The sequence below is a fragment of the Sebastes umbrosus genome, chromosome 2 (genome assembly GCF_015220745.1).
Source record: "Sebastes umbrosus isolate fSebUmb1 chromosome 2, fSebUmb1.pri, whole genome shotgun sequence".
NCBI classification, from domain to species: Eukaryota; Metazoa; Chordata; class Actinopteri; order Perciformes; family Sebastidae; genus Sebastes; species Sebastes umbrosus.
The window spans coordinates 24,197,979-24,209,679 of record NC_051270.1 but is presented as its reverse complement, the minus strand read 5'-3'; the positions used below and the strand labels follow the sequence as shown (position 1 = coordinate 24,209,679).

General features: G+C 35.4%; 1 protein-coding gene across 2 annotated transcripts; it reads left to right on the top strand.

Moving 5' to 3' along the window:
* The first annotated feature begins 4,661 nt into the window (after window positions 1–4,661).
* Window positions 4,662–7,846, top strand: rplp2l (ribosomal protein, large P2, like). 2 transcript variants are annotated; one of them, XM_037754622.1, is made up of 5 exons: window positions 4,662–4,776; window positions 6,566–6,689; window positions 6,798–6,846; window positions 7,190–7,282; window positions 7,723–7,846. In XM_037754622.1, exons 2-5 carry the CDS (start codon window positions 6,567–6,569, stop codon window positions 7,803–7,805), a joined length of 348 nt encoding a protein of 115 aa, XP_037610550.1. In that variant the 5' UTR covers window positions 4,662–4,776; window position 6,566; the 3' UTR covers window positions 7,806–7,846. The 2 variants fall into 2 exon arrangements, with proteins under 2 accessions (XP_037610550.1, XP_037610559.1); XM_037754631.1 differs by having other exon boundaries at window positions 4,663–4,776; window positions 7,726–7,846.
* Window positions 7,847–11,701: the final 3,855 nt, after the last annotated feature.

Sequence of the window (11,701 nt, the reverse complement as noted above, 5' to 3'; positions counted from 1 at the left end):
TCTGCTGTTCCTTTAAAGTCATTTTACCTGCAGGATTAACTTTATGGAACTGTATGTTACTTTAATATTGCTTTTAAATATTGCAAGAAAAAACTGATGACACACGATGAGCACGTAGCCCAGTTGTATTTTAGAGGCCGTGCTCCCTGTAATCCTTTACTCCTTTTGAAAAATGCTGAATTTTAGGACAAAGCATAAAATAAAACAAACGCACTGCAAAAACTGAATGAAAAAATCAATTATCTATGCAAGGTCATTTAAAAACTTTGGAAATAATATCCTGTAATGGTGCAAAATAGTTGTCATTTTACGGCAGAACGTTATTGGAACTTACTGCTTTAAGGCTGTGTGGACAAATGTCTAACATTGGAGTTACATGATCTCATGAGACATTTACAATGTTTGTAACTTTCTCACATTGATCACCATCATGTGATATTAGCCTTGCTATCTAATTAATGATTGTCCGGATACATGTAGAAAAACAGGCTTATGTGAAAGTGTGGTTAGCAATAGATCATTCGTTAGGCCACTTTTGTTTTTGAGGCAGAAAATTGTACATAAAAGTCTTAATATAATGTATAGTTTGTCCCTTGATTGTGTTTTCTCCAACATTAGCTCGCTAGATTCACCGCTTACACACATGAATAGTAAATCAGGAAAAAATGTAATGAGACTTGGTATTGATATTGCACAGTCACGCTCTCCACTGAATGTCACTGACCATTTGTCTAACTTAGTTGCAAAATTTTGTGAAGTTCCCTTCGACTTTCTACCCGTTTTCCTTGTCTATATATTGGAATGGTCAATAGAGTATTTTTTATAATAGTTTTCTTTTGATATTTTTCTCAATTTTTATAAGTGATTTTCCTAAAAACAAATACCAGGAATGATTGGTACTTCCATTTTGACTGTGTACCAAGGCCATATCAGCAAAGTGTCTCTGAAAAGCAGCGCTGTTGTACGACTGTATGGACTTACAGCTGTCCTACATCAGCACTCCTTCTCTGAGATTTTCTTTTCTTTCTAGTACCAAGACCAAACTTGCAACATTTGTGAAAACTTTGATAATGTTTTGAGATGTTTTAGTCGGTGCTTGTTTAGGATTATTACCTGTAGACCTGTGCTGTGTCATTTTGTGTTCGTTCTGGTTTCTTACCCAATTTACTGTTACATTGATGTGGAATGTAAAATGTTGTGATGTAGAACAAAATAATAGTTGGACTAGAGGTTATAAATAAACAGTGCTTACATTTATGATTTGTGAAGGTCTTCTTGATCATCTTTCACGCTCTGGATTTATTTTAGTTTTAGGTTCAATAACATCATGAACAACCAGCAAAGACAGTCAAATAACCATACTACCATACTATTTAGTATGCCAGAAAAAAATTCAGTATGTCCCAATACATAGTTTGTCAAATGCAGTATGTCAAAAATACCAGGATGTCCTTCTGCATCCGGTCACATTTTGCATTATGCTTTTCTGACTATTCTGACCCACAATAAATAAACAAGATGTTTATGGGCATGTCTCTTATCATTAAGTTCAGGTTGTGTTCCAAACATATACGACTTGTCTGTTCTTTTAGAACAGTGGTTCCCAGATTTGTCTGCTCGGAAGTGGTCAAAAATGCATTGGTACATGTATAACTAAAATCATAACACACTTAATGGATAATTTACTGTATATAAAACTATTTTTGGCCACATTCTGTTTAAAGAATTATTACAATTATTATAAATATAAATTATATATATATATGTGTATATATTATAATAATGTTATAATGTTTTATATTAGTATTTGTAGAATTAGATTCCAGTTGTCGCTGCGTAGGATTGTTTCCGATTCGTGTGATCCAAACATTTCCAATAACTCCAGAGCGTTGTAATTTCCAAAAGACAAAAAATATTGAAAAAAGATAAATGTAATCATTTCCAAAATTCACAACATGTCTGAATCTAATGAAATATTCTGCTGTAATCCATATTTGTTGGCATTTAGCCTTTCAAAAACAACATTTTCACTGCAGACTACTCTCCCGATTGCTGCACATAAAGGGAGGCACACAATTGCGAGTTATATTCATTAAAGAAAGTTGATTTAGAAAAAAAGACTTTGAATCGCTATATTCAATTTGAGAATTTTGTTTGAGGATTTGTAATTTTTTTAGGGTGATGTCAGAGAATATGGTTGGCAGGGCGCGACTTTTCTTAGGCACAAATAGGGGGGAAACAGGTTGGGAACCACTGTTTTCTGTTTTAGAAGACATGCTCACAGGCTGCATAATAGAGTCTTCACTTTTCAGAATAATTGTCATGCCTGACACATACTGGATGTGGTAGATGTTTTATGGAAATTCAACATCAAGAGCATGTACACAACACACAGTAAGAGCTCTCTTTGATGTAGAGGGAGGTGTAAAATGTTTGCTGTCAAATACTGTTGGAGGAATGAACCCTGAATAAACTTGAATTCTCAACTATTGAAACTGTTTGTTATTTAACATCTGACAGTCTCTCTTGCTGATGTGCTGCAGCAGCCACACAAATACATGTTTCCCTTTAATCCACTTTAATGCTCCTATTTCACTGTCTTGCCTTAATTGTATGAAAAGCAGGAAACTACCTCAGAGAAGGACACATAAATGTGGTGAGAGCATCAGGGCAGTTTCAACATAATGGATGTGACAGTTGGACTTCAAATGAAGTATTTTCTAAAAGTGAAGTTCAATTTCTTTTTTTGTAATCCCAATTTTGTGGTCAGAAACCTTGCGTTATGTGTATGTGGAGACATTCACATATACAGGGATGGACTAAGAGGTTTCTTATATTTTCTGTCATGCCTTACTTCATGTTTCACATTAGTTGAAAATGAAAATATCAAGTAAAACTTTGCCCCAACTACCAGAGTTTTTACATTCAAATGAATAAAGATCTTCCTGTTATATTGAGCATGAACTGGAGAGGAAGATTGGCTTCCTCATGGATTCTTCCCTCTCATAAATCTCGCGGTCTTGTACTTAACATGCAGTTTTGCATTCAGAATAAATCCTGCTAACCTGAATTTTGGTTGCCTTGCAAGCATCAAATCGCTATTTGTTTATTGTTATGAATCTGTTTCATAAGTCTTTTTCACAGCAGACAATTTGACTGTCATAGCAGGAAAAGCACAGATGTTACTAATAACATTAATGATGACTACAAGCAATTTTATCAGTTACATCTGTGAAAACAATGTTTCTCTCCACATTTTTCCCTTGTGTCATTTGTGTCCCTATTTGGGAACTACTGATATAAAGCAATAAAGTCTTGTAATAAATGCTACCTTTGTGAATTTTAGATTGTTTATTTTTTTCATCAGACATTGATTTAACTTTGCGACATTTCTTGACATAATAGTTCTGCTAATTGACAAGTAAAATTGGGTTTGGTATCTGTCAATGTTCAAGTGTCTTTAAAGCATTCCCACTCTGGATGTAGTTGTGTTTAAAACGTGTTTTCACCCAGATGCATCCAAACATACTGTAGATGTGTGAGAGGAGCTCAGGTGTAGATCAGTGGCTGGTTGCCTGGAACCAAACAGCGCACGTGACAGCGATTCATTAGAGCTGGTTGTTCACACTACAGCTTGAGACCTGAGCACAGCTGCTGATGGACCCAATCCATTGCAGAGAGAGTCACATGAGGACGGTTCACTTCATCTTTTCTGGCAACCGGAGTCCATCACACCAGAGAGCGAGCCCAGCAGCAGCAGCAGCAGCAGCAGCAGCAGCAGGGGCTGAGGACAACACAGGAGGCCAAACTGGATCAGGAGCCAAAACAGCAGTAGGAGCAGACAAGGAAGAAGAAACTGCTTCATGTTGATATACTGTACAGTAGAACACACTTGGATTTAGACACAGTTTGTTTGGAGGAAAAAGCTGACAGTGCTGGAAAGTGAATAGAGAAATAAGATTGCTTTGCATCGTCACAATAGCACTAATTCTACCACAAAGTAGGCAGTTAAATTATAAAAAGTATTCTGTAATGAGACAATTAAAGATACTTGTATCTAGAAAACTTCTTTACCACACAGATATAAAAAATAAAAAAAAATGACAGAGACACAATCTAGGAGAGATTGAACACATGTCATAAGAAGACACAAAACAATAATGCTGACTAAAGCAGCTTGAATGAGGTGTATCCATGTTATTGGTTTATTTGACAGTCATTTTTTACTCCTTGAATTTATTATATCAAGTACAATTTCATGGAATTACATTAGAGGTGTCTAGATATATCGGTATTGACAAAAAAATGAAAAAAAATAAAAATGAAAAATCAAAGCTTAAAACTTTCCTGTTTGCTGCTACCTTTAATTAAACCAGATAATGATCTTATACTGCACTAGAGCTTTTACTCTTGTGTGTTATACTCTATTTTAGCTTCTATCCTAGCTTTTATTTTTAGCTTGTTTTTATTTTCAAATTTTTTATTTTTAATGTTTTTATAGCTGTTTTAATTATGTCTTAATGTTCTTTTGCACTTTGTCGCAATGTTCTTGAATGTTTATGTAAAGCACTTTGAATTGCCCTGTTGCTGAAATGTGCTGTACAAATAAAGCTGCCTTGCCTTAAAGGAAACAGCAGGGGGCGCTCGACCTGTTTTGTACTTTTTTATCTGAACACGAAGAAGAAGCGAGGTTTCTTCCGCCGTCATCACGTGACGTAACTTCCTTTCTGTCCGTGCTAACCTCGAAGTGAACACGCGCCCTTCTTCTAGCTCAAAGTGAGTGTCTTTATATCAGATAATAAATGTATTTATCACCGCGAGAACACGCAGGGTGTCGATATAAATAAGTAAACTCTCAACCGCAGTAGCTGAAAAACCTTAAAGACCGACATTTATGTGATATTAACTCATTTTCATCACCGCAGCGTCGGTAGCGGCTGAGTGAGCTAGCTAATGCTAACGGTGGCCACATGGGTGTAAAAACTGACTTTCAGCACACTTAAAACGCTTTGTCCGGGTAAATCCATCTGATTTACATTACAGAGAGTGTATGCTAAGTACCTGCTATGATGTAGTTGTTGTTAAGTTAACTTAATCACTCATTAGATGCTCAGATTTGCTACCTGATCATCTTTTCCTGCTGAATGAGGCCAGAGAATCAGCTCCACACTGACTTACAGATGTCATGCTAATTATTCAACTCTTAAACGTTTTACTATTGCAATCTTCTGAACTTAAAGTGATACAATTGATGTAGTTACTTTTCCCAAATACAACGTGTAGAAAACAAAGAAGTCTAACTTGGAAGATTATACTGTTTGACAAATTGCAATTAAATAGGTTAATTAAGCAGTAGGAACCACAGCCTATAGATATTTTCATTGTAACCGTGCAAAGTGAGGTCATTTTTTTTTTTTTTTAAAGTATGTGAATGAGATTAATCTTAAATGTATCTTAAAATCAGATGTGAGACATCAAGAAATGAAAGGTAGAAAATCAGCACCAATTAGCACTAATTATTCAACTCAAACGTTTTACTATTGCAGTCTTCTGAACTTAAAGTTATACAATTAATGTAATTACTTTGCTTATACTGTTTGACAAGACAGCTACTTTTTTTGCGTGCTGCTCAAATTGCAGTTAAATAGGTGAACTAAGCATTAAGAAGCACAGCTTATAGATATTGTCCTTGTAACCGAGCAAAGTGAGGTTATTTCTGTTTTGTTTTTGAAGTATGTGACCGAGATTAATCTTAAATGTATCTTAAAATCAAGATGTGAGCCATCAAGAAATGAAAGGTAAAGGTTTTGCATTTCATAGTTGACCAGACTTAACTTTTAAATAAAATCTTTGATTAGATCTGAAACATGCAATGTGAGGACTTCAGATACTTTCTGAACAATTAAGAGAAGATCAGAGTAGAAACTTATATTGGAAATGTGGACAGCAGGCAACAATACATGCTTGGCCTGTGATTTTTGCTAATTTAAGGTGCTTTTATGTACTTAATGTTAGAGTGCCTACATTTTGTATATGCCACATCTGTGGTTTTAATGTTTATCATAAATAAGTGTAAATAACAAGGGCATGGAGCTAAAGGCGCGTATGTGTGTTTATATCAGACTTTACAGGAAAGTTAAATCAAATTTTGATCAAATGTGAATCATTTGCTGTTGCCATGTAATAAACACAATATTAGCTCTTTTTGTGTTATCAGATTGAGCATTACTGTAAAATATTGCTACAGTTTTGATGAATAATATTAAACATTTTAAAAATGGCATAAGAGTGAGATGTACCTTTTTGGCACAAAACATTTTCCCAATAGACCAATGCAGAATATGGGCACAAAATTGATGTACATGCAGTTATACTGATTAGTTTATAGAGGCGTTTAAAAGTTTTTAACAGAAAAAATCAGTATCAGTTGAAACGTTACTTATAGCCTAGAATTAAAAAAAAAAAAAAAAAAAATTTACATGGTCTTTTATTTGTCTTCCTGGTCAGTGATGTCCATGAACACATCTGCTCACAGTTTGAACCTTCCTGGTTGTTGTTTTTGCAGGATGCGTTACGTCGCCGCTTACCTGCTCGCCTCCCTGGGTGGCAATGCAAACCCTGCGACCAAGGACATCAAGAAGATCCTGGAAAGTGTTGGCATTGAGGCCGACGACACACGCCTGGACAAGGTACAGAGCTGTCTGCACTTCACTGTTTCTGATCTTCTGGCTGCAGTTCTTCTACCAGCGGCTAGTCATTACCTTTGTGATATTCACTAATTTGATCTCTCTCAACAGGTCATCACTGAGCTCACAGGCAAGAATGTGGAGGAGGTGATTGCCACAGGTGAGTGTTTGTCAGTGTGTAGTGATGAATTTTGATTTTAGATTTAAATCAGTAGAACAGTTTCCTTACTGTATTTACTATAAACTTGGGAGTTTGTGATAACAATCTTTGAGGCAAAATTCTGCTGAAATAGCAGGCAGAGGTTAGTTCAGTTGGCTAAACCGATAAAACATGTTCCCACTTTGAGACCAGGAAAAGACTGTATTCAAGCGATGTCAGAGTATTACTAACTAAATTGTGTGATTATATCTAATGATAACAACATACTGTCTGACCTATCTTGTTTCTGGCTGCTGAGGTGTTATCATTTGTGCTTCATGTCTGCCAACTCGTGTCTCCTCAGGTTACGGTAAACTGGCCAGCGTGCCAGCAGGTGGTGCTGTGGCCGTTGCCAGCTCTGCGGCTCCTGGCTCAGGCGGAGCTGCTGCCCCTGCAGGTGAGCCTTCCAGCTTAGCACCTTGTTTGTCAGCATCGATGACACTTGGCACACATTGCATTTGCCTTCATTTTGTATGCTAATATGATTATATGCAGCCAAACCAGTTAGTCATTAGTTTATTGTGGAATTGAATTTTACAAATCTACATAATTTCGACCCAACAGAATGTACCTGGTGGGTACAAGTCATGTAGGTGATGTAATCTGTTTATAGATATTCTTAATTTATGGGTCTTTTATGCTAGGGTTTTAAGCAGGGTCGTTTTGGATTAACTTTGTGTGATAATTTGCATTCCTACAACAATTTGTCATGTAAACCAAACAGCAGATGACATGAATATCAATATCTGCATGATTTAACATAGTTAACTCATGCGGTTTGTTAAATATTTTAGTGATTATAGCAGGAAATAATATCAAGTGTTTTTTGTTTTGCAGCTGCTGAGGAGAAGAAGGAAGAGAAGAAGGAGGAGTCTGCCGAAGAGTCCGATGACGACATGGGATTCGGCCTGTTCGACTAAACTCTTTTCGACTATGAATAAAATTTATAAGAAACACCAAACCATTGAAATGTCTTTATTCACTGCAGAATGTCCCAGGAAATCAAGTGTTACTTGCTTTTAGTAGGGTAGAAAAAAGATGTCACTGTTGAGGAGGTACAATATGAGCTACCTCCTGAAATAGATTATAAAGAAGCCACTTATATCCCAACGTTTTAAATGTGACTAGATTTTGCACATTCAGGACACCGGAGCAACTACCAAACTATTGCAGCTAGTTGTGGACTAATGAATCATGTAATTGAGCCTAGTAATCAGCAGATGGCGCTGTTGTATTTTGGACTATACACAGGAGCTGCTGTTGGCCCTCTATTTGGGACACTGTTAAAATCATTTAGAATTATCCATGAGATAGATATTGATCACTACAGCAGACTGGCCATGCTAATACCTGCATTATTTACTACTACAGTTGAAAACACCGACCAATGGGTACAAGTGACCTGGTGGTATGTAGTTATTTCTATGTTGTGAGTTCAAGTGACAAGTAATGTCAGATGCATAAAACACAAACTGGTCTTGAACTAGAGACCAGGAATTAATTGTAGGTTTCACAATATACAATTTTTGCAATCTTGAGGTTCCAAGATGCATTTATAGGAATCTGACATGACAGTTCATTATAAAACAGCCATCCCAAGTAATTGGGGAAATCTGAGTTTTTTTTAGTGTTAACATCTGTGAAATTGATAAATAACAGTTAATTTCCACTTCCACTTAATTTAACCACTTCCTCACACAACCATTCTTCATGTGCACATGTTGCTTGGATGCCGTAGCGACACCAGACCATTAACCAGATTTTAAACTTTAGGTCAATATGCAGTGTGTTTTATTCTGAGTGCGACACCACTATAACTAAATGGCTTGTTTTTTAAAAAAACAAACATTTTAATACTAATTGATGAAAGTCATACTCCATTGTATAGTCTTACAGGTGTAATTACCCTGTGAGAAAATGCACCTCACATGAAGTGCTTTCTAATAGACACAATGCCTATAAATCCTTGCTGCTAAGCTAATACTGGCAGGCCCTAAAAGACAAATATCTAATAAATGGACTTAAAGGGATGCAGCCTGTTCAAGGCAAGAAAAGACCATCTTTTCATAGTTATTCATATTTTATATAGATATCTTTACAAATACAGAAAATTGTTTCAGTTTTTCTTTTTATTTAGCTAACTTTATTTTGTCGCCCCACCTCTGAAACTAAATACACACACACACACACACACACACACATTGAAATGCATCAAAGCTGTGAAGTCATATGGTGATCTCTGACTACAGCATAGAGCCAAAGCCCCACCTCATGTATGAACCCATCACTATTTCATTTAGGAATATGTACAATGTAAGAAGTACCATATCAAGATAACTAGATTTTGACAGAGGGCCTTAAATCAGGTAATAGAGCAGGACCCGTCTTTCGGTGTTTACTATGTCAGTTGATATTGTACTTTAGTTTATGGATATTTCCCCAGAAAAGTACAATAAATCAGATTCAACCAGCTGCCACCCAGTGGACCCGCAGGGCTTTTGATGCCCACTGAGCCTGGTTGTTAATCTAGCGGCCTTTTCAAAGACAAAACAATCTTAAACTTTGTTACACTATGAACTTTGAACATGGCAGCTGACACAGTACTTTATGTCTCAATAAGACAATTAGTCATGTCCTGGTGTGTGACTATAAGACTGTTACTTAATCCTGTGGTGTTCAAAGCTGAGTCAGTAGACAGTAGCTACTCATAATGTGAGTTTATTGTTATTTGTTATTGTTATCCCTCTGCTCTGACATAAACTTGTGATGTTGGGCCATATAAGTAAACTTGATCCCTTTGTTACACTCTAATGCTTCTAAAATATCCTGCCAAAACAAGTGAGCTAGTTTATCCATTCACAATCATTAGATAGGGCCACTGCAATACTCTTTATGCTACATAGCTGTACTTTGTTCCTAAATTGTGTGAACCCAAAACCCTTTTAATTCATTAATTCGGTCCATTATTTAACACGGTTTGTTAGAAAATTAAATGACAAATCCTAATTTATGTTTTTCTTAATCATGTACTATTTTTCTAAATAGAGATGGGTGGTCTATGAAGGAGATACAATATAGAAAATAAATAAATAGTAATACCACAATGTAAAAATACTCTGTTACAAGTTTTTTTTTTAGTTTTACATAAGTATTACCAGCAAAAAGGTTCTTAAAATGTCAAAAGTAAAAGTGATTCTTGTGCTGAAAGGCTCATCTCAGTGTGTTATAATATATTGTTGGATTATTTGTCTTGATGCATTAGAACGTAAGCGGCATTTTAATGTTGTAGCTGGTCGAGGTGGGCCTATTTTAACTACTTTATCTGTTGGATAGTTAAATCTATAATGTATTCTTCACCAATCAGATGTTTTAATGAATGATATTAATCAGCATGTTATATAACTTTAGCTATCAGATAAATTTAGTGGAGTCAGAAGCACAATATCTTCCTAGAGGAATATAACCAGTGGTGGAAGAAGTACTCAGAGCTTTTACTTTTGTAAAAAGTACCAATACCACTGTGTAGAAATACTCTTATAAGTAAAAGTCCTGCATTGGAAATTTTACTTTTGTGAAAGTACAAAAGTATTAGCATCAAAATGTACTTAAAGTGTCAACAGTACAATTACTTATTATGCAGAATGGGTAGTTTCAGAAAAATGTATATTATACTATTGGATTATGATTATTGATGCCTTATGTGTAAAATGGAGCTTTATTAGTTGCTATTTTGTATTCATAATCTTATTCTGCAGAGCAACTAGTAACCACAACTTTAAAGTTAATGTAGTGGAGTAAAAAGTGCAATATTTCTCTCTGAAAAGTATTTGAGTAGAAGTATGAAGTAGCAGAAAATGGAATTACTCAACAAATTACAAGTGCCTCAAATGTATACTTAAGTAGGCCTATAGTACTTGAGTAAATGAACATAGTTACTTTCCACCACTGAATAGAAGTGTGGTGAGTAAACCAAGAATACTTAGACTTTTTTGTATACTTGTCAGTATAAGCCAAATATACTTAGACTTTTCTGTATACTTGTCAGTTAAGCCAAGTATACAGAAAAGTCTACTTGTCAGTATAAGCCAAGTATACAGAAAAGTCTAAGTATATTTGGCTTATACTGACAAGTATACAGAAAAGTCTAAGTATACATGGCTTATACTGACAAGTATACAGAAAAGTCTAAGAAAGTGAATGAATGAATGAAAGACTTTATTTCAAACATAAAAATAAATAAAAACAGATACAAAATAATAACAAACAAAACAAGAGTAATAGTGTCCGAAAAGGAGTAGGTAGAAGTAAAACTTATATTTTCCAACCCCTTTCTCACTTCTCCTCTAAATAACGCATATAATATAATATAATATAATATATTAACTATCCCAGATTTATTTACATCCCAAAAGTCTAAATATATTTGGCATATACTGACAGGTATTTAAAAAAGTCTAAGTATACTTGGTCGTGATATACTTAAGAAAAATGTAAATAAGTATTCTTGCCTTATATGCCTACAGAAAGGTATAACTGTAGTTGTGCTTACTTTTTGATAAAGTAGCCTATTGCGATGTGTATAGCAAAAAGTACATAAGTACCACAAAATCGTACATACGTATATGTACTTCTCCTACATTGCGAAAAAAAAAACTCCTGAAAATGAGTATGCTATTATAAGGTATAAATGCACGAGGGTCGGTCGGAGAACAGCTCGTGACTCAGCCTCCATGTCCAATCCCTATTCCGGTCAGTGACGTCACGGGCCGTACCACTTTGTAGTAATAAAAGTGACGTCACGGACCGTACCATCTAG